This window comes from Colossoma macropomum, unplaced genomic scaffold (assembly GCF_904425465.1).
Source record: "Colossoma macropomum unplaced genomic scaffold, Colossoma_macropomum, whole genome shotgun sequence".
Taxonomy (NCBI): Eukaryota; Metazoa; Chordata; class Actinopteri; order Characiformes; family Serrasalmidae; genus Colossoma; species Colossoma macropomum.
This window is the reverse complement of record NW_023495826.1, coordinates 39,150-57,455: the sequence shown is the minus strand read 5'-3', so window position 1 is coordinate 57,455 and position 18,306 is coordinate 39,150. Positions and strand designations below refer to the sequence as shown.

The 18,306-nt window shown below is 36.6% G+C and overlaps 1 protein-coding gene and 1 long non-coding RNA gene across 2 annotated transcripts in view; both read right to left on the bottom strand.

Annotated features, from left to right (window-relative positions):
• The window catches only part of LOC118803091 (mucin-5AC-like), a 62,108-nt gene that overhangs the window by 14,888 nt on the left and 28,914 nt on the right, over positions 1 to 18,306 (bottom strand). The window contains exons 19-20 of the mRNA XM_036563596.1: positions 18,094 to 18,201; positions 15,974 to 16,081 (exon numbers count right to left, since the gene is read on the bottom strand). Coding sequence (XP_036419489.1) covers positions 15,974 to 16,081; positions 18,094 to 18,201 — 216 coding nt within the window. The remainder of the gene's footprint in view (positions 1 to 15,973; positions 16,082 to 18,093; positions 18,202 to 18,306) is intronic.
• Positions 810 to 3,386, bottom strand: LOC118803092. Its single transcript, XR_005006820.1, has 4 exons — positions 3,350 to 3,386; positions 2,019 to 2,057; positions 1,183 to 1,218; positions 810 to 1,091 (listed from the first exon to the last, which is right to left on the bottom strand). It is a non-coding gene; the product is annotated as an uncharacterized LOC118803092 (long non-coding RNA).

Sequence of the window (18,306 nt, the reverse complement as noted above, 5' to 3'; positions counted from 1 at the left end):
CAAAAAACACTGGAGAAATTTGCATACAATCATTTTACGATTTGACCATACACAACTATATATGTTGCAGTTTTACAGGAAAGATTTAAACTGAAAATTGAATATTATTACTCAATTATTATTGAATATTTTGCAGTTCGCTATCTGCTTTGTTACCTACCTTACAGTCCTTACTGCAGTCAGAACTGAACCATCTGTTTTTAAAGTCAATGTAGTAACTGTAATGCACATGCAGTGACTGTAATGTTCATGTAGTTACTGTAATGCACATGTAGTGTACACATGACTGTAATGTATATGTAGTGACTATTTTTCATATAGTGACTATAATGTACATGTAGTGACTGCCATGTTCATATAATGACTGTAATGTATATGTAGTGGTTGTATTGTTCATATAATGACTGTAATGTGTATGTCGTGACTGTAATATTCATGCAGTTAATGTAATGTACATGTACTTACAATAATATCCATGTAGTTACTGTAATGTATATGCAGTTACTGTAGTGTACATGTAACAACTGTAATGTATGTGTAGTTAATATAATGTACATGCAATGACTGTTATGCACATGTAGTGACTGTAATGTACATGTAATATGCAGTGTAATGTACATGTAGTGATTGTACAGCACATGAAGTCACTATAATGTATATGTAGTGACTATTGTTCATATAGTGACTATAATGTACATGTAGTGACTATTGTTCATGTAATGACTGTAATGTATATGTTGTAGCTATATTGTTCATATAATGACTGTACTATACATGTAATTACTGTAATGTATATGTAGTGACTGTACTGTTCATGTAGTTGCTGTAATGTTCTTGTAGTGACTAATGTACATGTAGTATGTAGTCACTGTAATGTTCCCGTAGTTACTGTAATGTTAATGTAGTTACTGTAATGTAACTAAATTTACACAGTGGCGTAAAACTCTCTACTCAGGTTTGTTTTTCTACTACACAGTCAGATCTGTAGGAAATGTAATAATTAATCAGTAAATTCTTTTAAGTGAACTAAACAGACATTCAACAGGTTGAATGTGATTCTGTTGTGATGGTGTGATGTGCTGCTGTCATTTCTGTTACAGAATAAAAGTAAATGATCAGAAATTAAAAAAAAAAACAAAAACAGAATACAAATAAATCTGAATTTTGAAAGCCGTAATTTACCTGAAATTTGAATTGTGTCTGAGGGAGCTCCACCTGCTGAATAGAAAATCAGAATCAATGTTTGATGTAAATTAATGCAGCCTCTCAAACCTGAAATGTGTATGTTCTGACTTCAACACTCAGATGAGAAAAAATAAAGCTACAAGTCAAAGAATTTGTATGACTTAATGTTTTTATGGTAATGAAACACATAGATATGAGGAACAAACAACTATAGGTGCACTCAGTATGATGGTTGCAGTAAAAAGGGAATTTGACTTATGAAATGGTAGTAAGAAATGCTAAATATATTGTATTTATTGTATTTAGTTGCATAAACTGTAAAAAAAAATCACAGTGCAGATAAACTAACACTTTATATATAGTAACTTTAGAGTCTTAAGCACTATTGTGTCATTGTTATACAACGAACAATGAACAAGCCTATTTCTACGTTCTAATATACACCCTAACCACTGCATTCTTTCAGTGCCAAAATCAGTGTGCTCATCATCATTTAATCCCTCAAAATCTCAGGCTTATTACATACTAAGGCTTGTTATTCAGTAACTATAGGGACATCAATGCAAATTAGCTGAGCTTTTATTAGGTCATATAAGTATGTAATAAAACTTTCAGCCCTGACTATTTAAGGGGTTCATGTAATATTCATCAATGTAGACTCCAGCATTGTTTATTTAATCTAACTGTATTCTTCCCCAGCTGATCCAAAAATACACATAAATACAAATTCAGCTGCAGCTGTTTGTTTTCCTAGGTTTCCAAGACAACATCTCAAATATTCGGCTGTGTGTAAAGACAGTGTTTGAGTGTTCATGTTCATGTCACTTACTTACCTAAACATACAATGAAGTACAACTGCCAAAACATAGGAGCTGCAAGTAAAAAAAAAACAAAACTAATTTATAGTTTTACTTTTTCATTTGACAGACACTTGCTAATAAATGTTTATTACAAAACTGAAATGTCACTTATTTAAACTGGTCCTTGTATTCCTGACAAACTATTTGATGTTTTAGTGTGTATATGCTTTCAGATCTTCTGTTAAGTTTGTATGATTGAGTATTATATCTATGTAAAGTACACTGTAGTGAATCACATAGAAAAGTAGCAATTTCATATTTAGACCAGTGGTGTCAAAGTAAACATATCGATAACATATTAATGCAAAAAAATGTTTAACACTTCAAATGTTTTTAACACCACTAAGTATTTCCTAGTTTGACCCTTCAGTTCATCCATAGTTCCACTCTGAAGCTGTGTGTTGCTGTAAATCTGTGGCTGTATTCCTCTCATTCAGATACAGCTTTGAAATGGCAAGTTCTTTTGATGACTCTCTTGATAAAACCTTTCTACAAAATCTTTTCTGTTATCAGTTGTCAGGAACTTAAAACTGTTACACACAAACTAAGCTCTGCTGCATGTGATCTGTTCCTACATCATTTTTTAAAGATGAATTCATGGACACTTGATCAGTGGCTTTACAGAACCTAATCTTCTCAGTTATCACATTGCAGTGCTGCCTAGTGCCAAAATGTGTCACCAACAGTGCACCTTTCCCAAACAACTGTCCCCACGCAGAGGGTAATCTGAACAAATCAAACCCATTCTTTGTACATAAATGGTTTGACTGGGTAAAAAGAAGAAATTTAAACTTCATAAGAAAATCCTGGATGGGCAGCAACCCTATTAATAACTGTACTAAGATTTGCAAACTGATCTCTGTCAACTGGGGTTTTCCAAGATGTTTGTAAGACTGCCTTGGCTGCTGCAACCTTGAACCCTGCCTTCAGCGTCCTTCTTGGGCCTGGGGTACCATACGCCATGCAACAATGCTCTATTCAATTATGACAAAAATATTTATCCCACCCTGAGGGCCTGAACTGGCAAAATACCCTCTGTTTACTGATTGTATTTTTTTATTTGTTTGAGTCACAGAAAGGTTACATTTCTGAATTATTTTCAGTTTTGTAGAAACTGTATGATTAAAACAAAAGCCATTTATCCATGCTTGGTCCTAAATCACTGTTTGGCTATCACCTCACTGTGTGTATCCTGGTCTGGAGTAGCACATCCTGACGAATATATTTAAGGGCAGCTCATCTGTCACTAGACTCCTGTTTGACTAATTCACTGGTCAGATATTTTCAGTCTGAAATTGTCTTACCTGACATCATCTCTGCTGTGATTCTCTCCTGTTGTGTACGAGAACATTTGAAACCCCAGAATTCTTTCACTGATAATATCTTCTCCTTGTGGTGCTGACACTCATCAATCTACACCCTGAACACAGTTATATCAATGCAATCTGCCCTCCCATTTACTGTACACAGAGACAGTACTATGCAAATTGTTATTCGAGGAAAAAACTTGCCTACATTATTCAGATAAAGGCAATGCCAAAATAATGGAAACACCAGAGTACACTGTCAAAAATGAGAAGTCTGCTCAACTTAAAATAAAATAGTAACTGATTTCATTCATTTCACTGATTTTTATTTGACTCAACTTGAGGACACAGGAATTCAACCAACTCAAACTTCTTAGGTGAGTCAAAAATTCTCCCAGCTTGTGTTTCTAGCTCTGCATCTCAGTTAGATAAACAAAACTGAATTTGTGTTTTTTCATTCAGTTTATCCACTAGCTGACACCATCACACAGTCCGATCTGGAATATGTTCCTCTTGGTCTTCCAGATATGGACAGCTGGGGTATTGATGGGATTCAAACTCACAATCTCCTGATTTTGGGATAAATTATTAGACAGTTGTATCACATGAGACTACGCTATGCTTTAACATTACAACAACAAATATATTCTCCAGTGTATTAAACATTTGTAGTCTAGTGGGGAAGTTGAGTATAAAAACAAGTTCCTTTTATTTACCTTACTGACATGCAGAACTAAAAAATTAAGAGAACTTTTGACTCAACTAAGAAAGGTGAACTCTTGTGAAGTTGAGTCAACTCTTAAAAAGAAATGCAATCAGTTACTATATTATTTTGAGTTGAGCTGACCTCTCATTTTTAACAGTGTATATTAGTAATAAGTAACATCAAATATATGAGAAAGTAGAAAAGAAGGTGTTAGTGCTCAAAAACAAATGTTTTTATGTCCAACACCTAAAAGATATTAACTGTCACTGTGACACAAAAACCTTGTTCCTTCGTCACTTTCATGTTCATGATAAATGAAATCTTGTTCTATTAACTTCCAGTACAAGTGAAGAATGTTTTTTCCTTCTCCTGTAAAGTTACCATTTGGCTATATGAGGTTTTGTTCCAGCAGTGATGATATACAGGTTAACTTACTTACTTCCAAACGTCCTTGTAGGCCATCAGGATTGATATTCGTTAATACTATAGTTTGAAATAAATAGGAACATAATTATGCAAATACTGATCAGAGCCAGACTTTAGGATTGAGGGAAGTGAAATGCAAAGCAGCTACCTTTCTGGAAATTCAAAATGTGTACTGTACAGTAAACTGCGCAAAGCTTTGCAGATCAAAATCATGCATGATAAAATGAAGGCTTCAAGCTGATGAACATCAATAGTGAATTCTCCTGTACTGCTCTGACATTTAATTCATCAAAACAAAATTAGTTGTAGAAAATTGCTTAATGTCCAGCTTTTAACATCCTCCAAACACTCACAGAGACACTTCAATGAGCACAGGTTTTTGGGCTGTAGAGGATTTTAGGATAGTAACTACAAGTAACACAGAGCTACACCATGTCCCTGATGCACCCGTTAATGCAATATGACATATACAGTAGCATGCAAAAGTTTGGGCACCCCTGGTCAGCATTTCTATTACAGTACTTTTCTATGAATAGCTGTGCAATTAAAGACCTTTAATGACCTAATTTCCAAAATAAAGCTAAAGATGACACATTTCTTTAGTACTCTAAGTAAGATTACTTATTATTACTAATTATTATTTCCATCTTTTACAGTTTCCAAATAAAAGGAAAACCATCTAAAGCAAAAGTTTGGGCCCTGTGCATGGTCTGTACTTAGCAACACCCACTTCTGCAAGTAGCCCAGCTTGTAAATGCATTTTGTAGCCAGCTAAAGGTTCATGTTTGGTGGATTTCTACCAATTCTTCCTTGTAAAAACATCTATTTCTGTGATATTCTTAGGCCGAGGTTTAGGTCGGGGGGCTATGGCGGTCATTGCAAAACCTCCAGCTGTGCCTCTTGAGGATTGAGTATTGTGGATTTTGAGGTGTGTTTAGGGTCGTTATCCTGTAAACAAAAAGTCATCCTCTTTTCATCTTCAGTTTTTTTACAGATGGTGTACTATTTGCTTCCAGAATTTGCTGGTATTTATTTGAATCCATTCTTCACTCTACCAGTGAAATGTTCCCCATGCCACTGGCTGCAACACAAGCTCAAAGCATGATTGATCCACCCCTTATCTTAACAGTAGGAGAAGTGTTCTTCAGACAGGTGTTCTGCACCCTTTTCTCCAAAACATACCTTTGCTCACTGTGGTCAAAAAGGTCAATTTTAACTTCAGCTCTCCACAGTAGTTGTTTCCAAAATGCATCAGGCTTGTTTAGATGTTCCATGAATTTTGTGGTGAGGACGCAGGAAAGGTTTTCTTCTGATAACTCTTGATTTTGTGTATGAATATTAACTGGATGCCATGTCGCTTCATGTGCTTTTCTGCTTGTGACTGCTATATGTTTTTCTCAGCAGCACACTTGCAGCTCATTTGTTGCAAGCCTACTGCACACAGTCAGCCATGATACTTGCCTGCACAAACCCGCAACTTGTTGGCTGTTTACCCGCAATGACCGCGGTGCAGGCGGCACGGTGGCGCAGTGGGTGTGTGATTGTGTATGTCTGTCTGTCTGCCCTGCGATGGACTGGCGACCTGTCCAGGGTGTATCCTGCCTTCCGCCCAATGACAGCTGGGATAGGCTCCAGCACCCCACCGCGACCCAGAAGGATAAGTGGTTTAGATGATGTATGTATGTATGTATGACCATGTGCTTCAAACTGAGTCCCGCCCGCAAATTATTTAGCAGATCACATGGGACCCGCAGGTGAACCCTGTCTTGTGCAGACCTCTAGTGTGAACTCACACATTTGTCTTTTTCAAACATGGTTCTTTAGGAAAACCAAAAATGGTTCTTCTATGGCATCACTCAAAAAACCCTTTATAGCACGTTTATTTTTAACAGTGAAGGTTTCAACATTTCTGGTATAAGACAGTATCTTATCTCAAGAGTAGCTTTAGATCCACTAGGGGTAACAAACTCTCACAGTAAACAAATTCTGAGAGTATACATACAATTTAAGCACTTTTCTTTTATACTATTGATACAGTTATTAACTGCTGCCCCAAAAATACAACCCATAGATTACCTAGTGCAGTGGAATCCATCTTATACACTGTAATAATGTAACTCAAGCAGCCAGTGTTTTAGAAAAATAATCATACTACAAAACCCCACCATTCTACATAAAAATCAGATAGAAAAACAGGGGTCAAAAACACACCCAAAAAACTCACAGCTCCTGTGCCGGCTCTTTGTCGTGTTCCTGTGCCAGCTTTTTGGACTGCTCCTCATGTGCCAACTCCAAGAGTTGCTCCAGTGCCAGGTTTTAGGACTGCTCCTCATTTGCCCCACCCAGAGCTAGTCCTCTTTCTGTGCCAGAACAATGGTTGGCCCCACAGCTGGCTTCCCAGTGTCCCACTCAGCCAGCCCACATTGCTAGTTCACATTGAGAGTTCTGTGAACTCTGTTGACCCCTCCCCTCTGGACTTTCTGCCAGTTGTGGCCTTGGCTCCTCACGGTCTGGGCACACTTTCTGTTGTGTGTTTCGGGGAGCTGCACAGGGGACTAACACAGGAAAAGTGGTGGATCAGCATGGTGAGCCAGCATGGAACCTGCATGGGGAACCACCGCAGAAAGAGCAGCAGCTCGGGAAGCTGGGTGGTCAGTTTAGGGTGGCTTGATGAGGGCAGGTGTCACTTTCTTGCCAGAGCATTGACCAGTTCCTGCCTAGCCCAAATCCTCACCTATGAGAATGACCATTATCTCATGAGCTGCTGAATGCTTTAATTGTATTGGCTCAGTAAGAAAAAAATCTGTATGGCCATTACGGATTTGTAAGTGCAATATAAATAATGCACCAGTGTGCAGGTATTTGTTTCCACACACTGAAGCTAAATCTCCTGCACTCAAATCTTCATTTGTTTCAGCAATATATGACATTTTAATTAATCTGATGCTGTGTAATTTGTATGTCATTCTTGTTGTTATGCAACTGTGTTTTAGCTTCAGCTACCATGAAATGCCCACATGCACCACTGTTACCTTGGTGCTAACATATCATTAGAATCCCCATAGCAGAGCAGGTGAAAATGAGCATTTAGTTAGTGCTGTAAATTAAATGATGAAAGGCTACTTTAAAAGTTAATGAAGTGCATTAAAATTGTTAAGTAATGAAATGTGTGACTGGCACATGACTGTATCAGGGTGAAATGAGTGGAATATCTCATAACAAATATGACAGTATGGCTAAACACTACATCATGGATGAACTGCCCAGTGGACGTTTCTGAAACTACATCATTTACCTGCTCTTCTACTAGACAGGAGTTTAATCATACAGATACAGAAAAACTGATAAATAACCAAAGAAAAATGTTGGTGAGATTTGCATATGCTCATTTTACGTGACCACATGCAACTTTGATGAATAAAGGCCAATGTATTTTTACTTTGTCTGTTCCAGTTTTACAGTAAAGATTTAAACTGAAAGCCTATTACTGAATATTTTTGAAGGAGTCTGTTAGCTATCTGCTTTGTTGCCTACCTTGTAGTGCTGCTAACTGCAGTCAGAACTGACCCATTTGCTTTTGGCTTCAGCAAAAACTTATCCATAGGCAAAATCCACCACTGATAAGTTCTTAAAAAACTGCAACAGAAGCTGAACACAGAATCACTACTCAGTGAATAAAATGTAAATAGACTCTTCTTCATTTTCAGTCTGCTACACACATTCACATACTATATACATTCTATATATATATATATATATATATATATATATATATATATATATAAATTCTTATGAATGTTGTCAATATTCCAGTTAATATCAGTGTTTTCTTTATAATGAATTGAGAATTGACTCTGCACAGTGTTGTATTTTCCTGACTCCGACACACCTCAGCCAGCACCGGATGAGCTTGTAGCAAAGGAGCTCAATCAGGTGTACTAGTTGAGGAAAAAAATTACACTTATTAAGTGTTGTGTGTAGTGTGGGGTCCCCTAGGACTGGGATTGGGAATGCCTGAATTAAGGATTCTTATGTGCCCAGAAAAAAGTCATTTCACTGTCAATGTCAATTAATAACTATATTCTGAGTACAGTTATAAATATAGGATTAAACAGTCCCTCAAGAGGCACTGTGTGTCAACATAGGAGTTAAAAGGGGTCATATTTTCAACATGAAGGATGAATTAAAACTGTGGCGACTGTCATGAATGAGGACTAGTGACCAAAATATGCCGGTGTAAGTTTTTGATTTTATTCAATAAACACAGACACTAGGTTGGTAGAAACAGATGAGGAAACATAAGAAGTATATCAAAAACAATTAACTCAAGACCTGAAACAGATCAAGACACAGGTAAATACAAAGGCAGCAAGATGAGCCAGACAAACATGGGTGACAGTTGGAGCTACAGAAAAGAAAAAACACAGGTGACTGTGATAGACACAATATTCTAGAAAACTGTGCTTAAGGAGGATCTTATGACAATCAAATGCTTAATTGACAAATTAATTCCTGTAAAATTCAGACATTGAAGAAAGCATTTATTACCTTCATCTTCATTCAATACGCTGTAAAAATGGCTCCTATCAAACTAAACATCAACCTAAAAAATTACTTCATGTAGTAACAAGCAACTGAACTAGTTTTATTCAACTCAGAAAATTACTTTGGTTGAAAGAATCATTCATTCAAAGTATTTATTTATGTTAAAAAAACTAGTTAATTTACCTGTGAAAATAATTTGCTCCAGAATTATTACTTATAATAGACATAAACTAAGACATTGCAGATTCGTACTGAAATAAAATCAGAGATCTTGTTGTTAATCATCAAATAACAAAATAACAGCACCTCCCCATGTAAAACTAATCCAGCTGCAATAGGGCTTATGTTAAATTCAGAAAATAAACAGAAATCATGCACTGAAATTTGCAGGAAAAAATGCCATATTTAAGTTTGTTCTCTGTAGATGATTTGTTCAACAAAACATAACATTTGGTTAAAGTGACCAGTAGGTATACACTGACAGAGTGATCTGGGAGTGGCTGATATATGATGTGAAGCTACAGATGGGTGGATCTTCAATATGTGCATAATTTGACATGGTGCAGAAGAAGAGTCAGATGAGGCCATAATTTCTGTTTGAAAATGTTCTTTTATTGAGAGCAAGGGAAAACAATGCCACTTGAAAAACAACTGAAAATTGAGGTAGGTCACTCCTAGCCCTACTCTTTCTTCTGATGGTCACCAAACACAAACGCACTCTCACAAACTCTGAGCTGGACACAAAATAACACAGTAAACACAAACACACACTGTAACTGAAGAACAACAACATAACAACATTAAATAACAACGTAAACAGTCTGTTTAGAAAAAAATGAACCACAAAGCTAAGATGGTAATGTTTACACAAACAATCCATGGTGCATCTATTATCAGTTATTTAAATTATAAAAACTGAAAATGTAACACTAGAACGTTTTCCAAAGGCATCTACAGCTGAATTCCAGAGTGACTCCGCTATAACAATATAAAACGCCTTGTTTTTTTAATGTTTAGATCATGTGGGCATAGCTTTAAAAATCACTTCATCAATATCAATATAATCAATAATTGCAATTTTTAACCCAAAAAATATTATGGTAATTATTTTTTAGACATCACCCACACCTAGTCTACAGTTACAAAAAAACTGAACCCGGCCAAACACTACGGAGGAAGAAGCAGGGACGGGCGAAGACAGTTGAAGAAACAGACTAGGGGCACACATGGCCGAGGAGCACGCCATGGCATGTGTGTTTACTGGGATGTACATTCCAAAACCTGTGGTGGGGTGAGGGAGTGCTGTGTCCTTGCACACCCCAGGGACTGTGCTTGAACTCTGTGAGGTCACTGGGATGGCTGACCTTTGAAGGGGGGTAATGTTGTGTCCCACTACTGGCTCACCCATGGACACCCAAGGGAAGCGTGGCCATTAAGAGCAGCCATGTGCACAGGCTCATGGGAGGTGCCTGTTATATCGGTTTCAGTACTGAGCGGTGGGTCACCCCTGCTGCTGAGTTTAATAATAACGGTGTGGTGGGCAGCGGAGAGAGTGGAAGACGGCTGGGTGGAGTGCTGCTGTTGCTGCTGCCCCCCCCCAACTGTGAAGGAGATCCACCATGCTCTTTGTGAGGACCACAGCATTTGTGCTGGTTGGGAATGCGCACACCCAGGGATTTGGCTCAAGTTTGTGGGTTGCCTTTACCTTTTACCTTTTAAAGGGGGGCTGTGTAGCAGTGGGGTGTGGTTGTTTTGTGTGTGAGGGGTGGTCTACCATGACAGTGAAGCCTGTGGCTGGTGATGACCTCTCCTGCGGGTTCAGTGCTATGATGTACCTTCCTGCTCTGGTGTTTAATAAAGAGTATTGTGGTGGTCTCCCCTTTATCTTACTCTATGCCAACGCCACAGTGTACTGTATCCAAGCACGGAAAAACTGTTCATGGATTTTTCCAAACAGAGTGTTGTTGTGCTGTGTGAAGAGTTTTGAAAAAGAGACCTCAGTACTAAAAATGCTTGTAAAATGCTTTGGCAAAATGCTTGTAGCAATTGCAAAGTGTACACAGCCAAGTTCTAAACTGTAGATTAAGGACTACAATTTTGTGCATGAATACTTTACAATAATTACACAAACAATACAGCAAATAATCAAACAACTAACATGGTGAGTAACTCCATCAGTTTATTTGTTTATAGGGTAGTTACATCAGTCTGCATGTGTTACACTGCAAAAAAACTGAGTGTTACTGTCATATATTCCACAGAATTTACCTAGTTAGTTATGATGGAGACAGTTGCAGCAGTTGAACACATCAGATATATCTGGCATATCTGGCAATTTTTTGCCAATTAAAAAAAAAGTTACATCTACAACCCTTCTTACTGACTTGTATGTATAAATGTACAATATCCTCACAACACATATATCATATTAGGCTTTAGTCCAAATTCAACTCATATTCAGTGCTAGATAGCATTAAATGCACTCTACATGAATCTGAAAGCTGATGTTGTTGTAAAATAAAGCTCAGAGCAGTTCAGCTCTTTAAATGCATTGAACTACAAGAAACAATTCGGTAGAATTCTGTTCACTGCAGTGTCACACTGACAATATCAGACTCTTATTTTTACTTTGTGTTAACTTATTGACTTAAGATGGAGCTCTACTGATCAACACTGAGCCTGAATGTTGCTATAATATCCATTGTAGAATAAAAAAGAGCACAAACAAAAATTTGTAGAGTTTTAATGTATCCTGAAGTTGATCCATGCTGGAGGAAACTGCAGCTGTTTGGTTGAGACCTAAAATCAGTATATGAGACACATAATGAGATCATTTTTTTTTTGATAGCTGGCATTTATAATACAGTATATTTCCTTAAGTGAGAAGTCAGAACAGCTAATTCTCTGCTGAGTCAGGTTTGTTTTTTCTGCTACACAGTCAGATCTGTAGGTACACCATTGACATGTGATAACTGACCAGTAAATTAACACATTTTAAACTGAACTAAATATATTTGGTTAAATGTGGTTTTCTGCAATAAAATATATACCCTGTGTATATGGCCAAAATGATTGGCTTTACTGTTGTTCTAAATGCTGTTATCATATACGAATGATGTTGACTCTTTGAACATTAAAATGTTGACACAGTATATGTGTTAACAGATAATTCCATTGAAAATTTCATCGTACTTTATGTGTACAGTTTCAATCCACAACACACCTCTCTGCACTGCAGCATCCTTATGAATGCTAATCTACGTATGACTATTGCAAAAGAAGCGCAAACAAACAAATACAATTTACAGCCATAAATTACCTGGCGGTTTAGTGGAGGCAGAGGAAACTGCACCTTTTGGATAGAAAATAATCACTGCATTTTTTCATAATACATTACATTTACTTGCACGTTTGTTTCTTTCTCTGAAACCTCATCGGAATTTAGAAATAATTCAATGTTGAGATGTTTCCACTGTCTGAAAAAGGGAATGTTAAATTATGCAGATCATCACTGTCCAAAAAAACAAAGCAAAAAAGTATCTCCATGTTTAGTGATTACACTGTGTGAAAATATAATGATAATTGGGCCAGTAGAAACCTCTTTATATTAACTTCCACTAAAAGAAGGTTTTCACCCTCTCCTGTAAAGTTACCATTTTTTTCTTGGACAGTGACAATATTTAGAATAGGATAGTGTACATAAGCTTTCACGTAACTGAATCATGTATTAAAGTATGGATTTTGATTGAATGTTCTTTTGCTACACCAATAAAGGACAGTGCTGACCACCTCCAAGACCAAATCAAACATTGTTTCTAAATTATCCTGTATTTGTTTCAGAAATATTATTTTATGCATGTCTTTCCAAAAGGTCCCTCTTGTGAAAGGTAAAAAATAATAGTGGATATTATTGGTCCATACATAAATTATGAGATGTTTAATGTAATCTGTACATTTGGACTTTACAAAACTGTTATCATTCAAGATTTTAGTTTATTTGGTTAAAAGTAGAATCTTATGTTTATTTAGGAGTGACAGTGGATGATGTTCTTGGCAGATAACTGTTTTTTTCCCCCATCATTTGTATTGATTTGAATGTCCAATATACTGGACATTTGAAATTGGGCTCATGAAATCTGCAAAATTTTGAAAATTTTACTATCATTTATTATCATCACTGTAACAGACCCAAGCCAAAACATGTTTGTACAGCGACCAGAGAAGGTTTCTGAATATGTTTGAATTAGCTGAGATGCTAGTAACTCTGCTTTGAAGAGAAAGTAACCAAACTGTGTGTTTTTATCCATCAAAAAAGGAAATTAAGTTGTAGTTCACTGAGACCACATTCAAGACCAAACTGGAGTACTACAACACTATCAGTGAGCTTGGCTGTTTAAACACTTGCTCAATTCAGACATATTAATGTTAAATTACTGGATACACTTTGTATTTAAAAGCTCTTTGTTTATTATTATGATGTGAAGATTATTTCACATTTTAGAAACAATTCTTGCAGAAGTCCATGTAGTTCCAAGAGTTCAGAAACTTTTTCATGGTACTTCAAGGGCTTGCTTTGAGCAATGTTAGTGACAGCAAAGATGACCATTTTTGAAAGATTTACACATTTCATGTGTTACAAGTCCAAATGTCCAGTATACTGGACACTGAATATTAAATGCTTTCTAATAAACTTCATGACAAACCATTGATTTTTTTTTTTTAACTTTCCAGTCTCAGGACTGAGGAGGACTGTTTTAAACTGAACTAAACAGACTGGGTTGAATGTGATTTCTGTTTGTGATGAAGTGTGATGTATTATTGTCGTTTCTGTTATAGAATAAAATTAAGTGATCAGGAACAAAATCAAAATACAAACAAAGCAGAAATTTTAGAGCCATGACTTACCTGAGTTATTGCGAGTACTCTCTGAGGAAGCTCCATCTGGCGAATAAAACCCAAAATTAGGGTGTGATGGGACTTAATGCAGATCTCTCAAATCTGAAATGTGCATTTTCTGATGCCAACATTTAGATTAGAAAAACAAGAAAGCAACAAAGCCTTCCTCCCTGCTATTGTTCATTTTACAGAATAAAAGTAAAGGAACAGTGAAACGAAGAGAATGAAAATAAGTTTTAGATCCATAGTTTACAGCTGCATGGCCAGTTGTAAATTCTATATTGTGGTGATTTACAAAGTGAACAGAAGTAAACAAAACATTGGAAGCTACAAAATAGAAATAGTAGAAAATAGAAAAGGATAAAATAGTAATTGTGGCATGTGAAAATGTGAATTAAATAAGTACTTATTAATACCCCTTTTAAAATATCATTTTAATTCTTGTTTTAGGAATTTTCACCCACTATTCCTTGCAGAACACTTCTAGTTCTTGGATATTTTGGGCCTTCTTGCATGCACAGTTTTTTAAAAAACTCTTTGTTTATTATCATTATGTGAATATTAGTTCATAGTTTAGGAGCCATTCTTGCAGAAGTCTGGGGAGTTCCACACGTTCAGAAACTTTTTCATGCAACTCTTCTTAAAGTAAACAGAGGAAAAGTAGTTCATGGTGGATTTTGAGGTATGTTTTGGATCATTATCCTGCTGTAGAAGCTGACCTCTTTTCAGCTTCAGTCTCCTGACTGACTGCGTCCATAATTTGCTGATATTTAGTGGAACCTATTCTTCCATCTACCCATGCAATGTTTCCTGTGCCACTGTCTGCCACACAACCCCAAAGCATAAACATCCTCCCCCATGCTTAATAGTTGGCTAGGAGTTATTTTCATTAAATGTTGCTCCTTGGTTTCTCCAAGCATATCTTTGGTGTCTTTGTACACTGTAATATAAAAATGTACTTTCTTCTAAAAGAAAGGGTTTGTACTTTGTGAAACTGAGCATAGACAAGTAGTATTCAAGTTATGTGACCATAGTCATAAATATTAGGATATACTGTATGAAAATAGTTATAAATGTTGCTCTCATAGCTGTCACAGAAGTAAACGTAAAGGATCAGAAACACAAACAAACTAATAAAGCTCCAGACATTTCATAGAGATTTACTGAAGGTAGAAGAAATGGCACTTGTTGAATAGTGTAATTTCAAGGGGGGTGAGAAGGCTACAACCCCTCCAATATTTGTAACCCGGCCATGTAATCCCACCCCCCACAACAACATGTTGTTTTGAGGGCACTGTAAGTGTTCATTCACTGTCTAAGTTTCCTAAAATAATGTTCTTAGCTTAGAGTATAACAATGCTTCTATGGTCTACTTGCTGATAGCTAATACGTTTACACAGTGTTCAGATACATGAAGAGTTTAAACCTTTTAAAAATGTGATATAATTCGTGGGCCCCCATCTTGCTTGCTGAAAATTAAAGGCTAACGCATAACAATGACCTGCCACATGCTATCTATGACTATGGCAGCTGCCACTGGTAAATTATGCAGAGGGAGCTTTAGAGGGCCATGTGAACAGGCTCATGGGTAGCACATGCTCCGCCTTCAAGTGACATTTGTTAATGTTGCTGTTTGTTGAGTTTGAGATGTGTTTATGTGTTTTATGTGCTTGATTGTAAGGAGACCATAAGGAGAATGTGTATGACTAGAAAAGGTCTGTCTTCTATTTCAGTTTCTTTTCAAATGGCTTTTCTGCCTTGGTCAAAATAGAAGGGCATTTCGGAGCCGAAATAATAGCCTTTTCTGAATGCTGTTCTGCAAGAACCTACATTACATTTATTTGTAAATGGCAAATTTGTGTGATTATTTTTTAAATGTGGATAAACCAGAATTTGAGTATCTAAGCCTGGACCATAAACTGAGTATTTAAACTTTGATTAATCACAGCCTGGGTGTGACACAGTCTGAGGATCTCAGTTTTGTCACAGTTTAATCACATTTTGAGCATCTAAACCTTTTTTGATCATAGTCTTCAGCGGTGACTCACATGAAGCTATGCTAGAGAGAGCATTTCCACTTGCGGTTGAACTGTAACGTTGTGAAACTGTGGTGGTCTTGCTGGAACTGGTGGGCTGTGTAGTAAAGGTGGGAGTCACTGTGGAAAAAAAGGATTGAGGACACTGTTGAGTAATTCTGATCATTCCAACCGGACTACAATGACTTCCTTTAACTAAAGTATCATGACTGAAATGTAGTGTCCAGTGCAGTTCACTCTTAAAATACTGTTTCACAATTAAATACCATTAAAACAGCAGCAAAGGACAATATGAAAATATTACTGTACATCCACAATACTAGAAGAAGATGAAGTCTCTGAGGGACTGCACTGTCACCGATAATTATGCACTGTGTGGGGTCTTAGGCGACTGAAGAAAACAAGATACTGGAGAGAATTTAAAAATATGCAGAATTAAGTGATGGCACTCAGATAAGAGACTTTTAATTGGGACACATAATCAGGATTATAGCAGCAATCTCCTTGATTACAGCCTCAGCTCTATGGCCACTAGAAGTTTAAAACTTTGTATCATTATTGACACCAAATATGCTAAAGAAACCCAGAATGGTTTGAAACATGCATTTTAAGCCATACAGTCAGGGCAGGATCCTTTACAGGGCCCCATCTTGATAGCTGATGTACTGTAAAATTACAGGCAAACTACTGACAAAAACTACCATAAGCTGCAGCACTGATTTTTAAACACCATAAATGCTTTCGTTCAACCTATTTAAGTAAGATCATTTTTTACTGTTTCACTTCTTGTTTCATGTAAGTGGCTGTGCCATAATCATCACGAAATCATGTGAACCTACACAAGGGGTAATCACAGTCTGAGAATCTAAATCTGGAGTAATCACAGTCTGAGAATCTAAATCTAGAGTAATCACAGTCTAAGAATCTAAATCTAGAGTAATCACAGTCTAAGAATCTAAATCTAGAGTAATCACAGTCTAAGAATCTAAATCTGGAGTAATCACAGTCTGAGAATCTAAATCTGGAGTAATCACAGTCTGAGAATCTAAATCTAGAGTAATCACAGTCTGAGAATCTAAATCTGGAGTAATCACAGTCTGAGAATCTAAATCTGGAGTAATCACAGTCTGATTATCTAAACCTAGATTAATCAAAGCTTGATTTTTTAAAACTTGGATTAGTCACAGTCTGAGGATCTCAGCGTGATTTAATCACATTCTGACAATGAAGTGTAATGTCTTTAAAAATGTATTTTCTGGACCTTCTCTATCTGGACCTGAGAATCTCAGAGCTGTCAGTGTTGAAAACAGCAAATTATTCCATTAAGATGTTTTAAAAACTAAAAAGAAAGACGAATAGAAAAATACAGCCCTAGTTTTCTCATTGATTACTGTTGGACCCTTAAAAGAGACATTCGACAAGCATAATACAGCAGAAGATCAACTACTGTAACTTTTTGGGTAATGCAGTATTGCTTAGTATTTTTATGTAAATGTAGTCTTGAAATTTTATGTGTCACATAAAATCCTTGAGTAATCAAAATCTACCAACATGATTGATAACAATCCTGATTAATAATAAGAGTCTGTTTTGTCTTTCAGTATTTTAGCACTGACTCACATGAATCTATGTTAGAGAGAGGAGTTCCACTGGAGGCTGAACTGGTGGGTTGTGTAACAGTGGTGGTCTTGCTGGAACTGGTGGATTGTGTAGTAAAGTTGAGTTTGTTTGTTGAGTTTGAGATGTGTTTATGTGTTTTATGTGCTTGATTGTAAGGAGACCATAAGGAGAAGAGGTCTGTCTTCTATTTCAGTTTCTTTTCAAATGGCTTTTCTGCCTTGGTCAAAATAGAAGGGCATTTCGGAGCAGAAATAATAGCCTTTTCTGAATGCTGTTCTGCAAGAACCTACATTACATTTATTTGTAAATGGCAAATTTGTGTGATTATTTTTTAAATGTGGATAAACCAGAATTTGAGTATCTAAGCCTGGATTAACCATAGACTGAGTATTTAAACTTTGATTAATCACAGCCTGGGTGTGACACAGTCTGAGGATCTCAGTTTTGTCACAGTTTAATCACATTTTGAGCATCTAAACCTTTTTTGATCATAGTCTTCAGCGGTGACTCACATGAAGCTATGCTAGAGAGAGCATTTCCACTTGCGGTTGAACTGTAACGTTGTGAAACTGTGGTGGTCTTGCTGGAACTGGTGGGCTGTGTAGTAAAGGTGGGAGTCACTGTGGAAAAAAAGGATTGAGGACACTGTTGAGTAATTCTGATCATTCCAACCGGACTACAATGACTTCCTTTAACTAAAGTATCATGACTGAAATGTAGTGTCC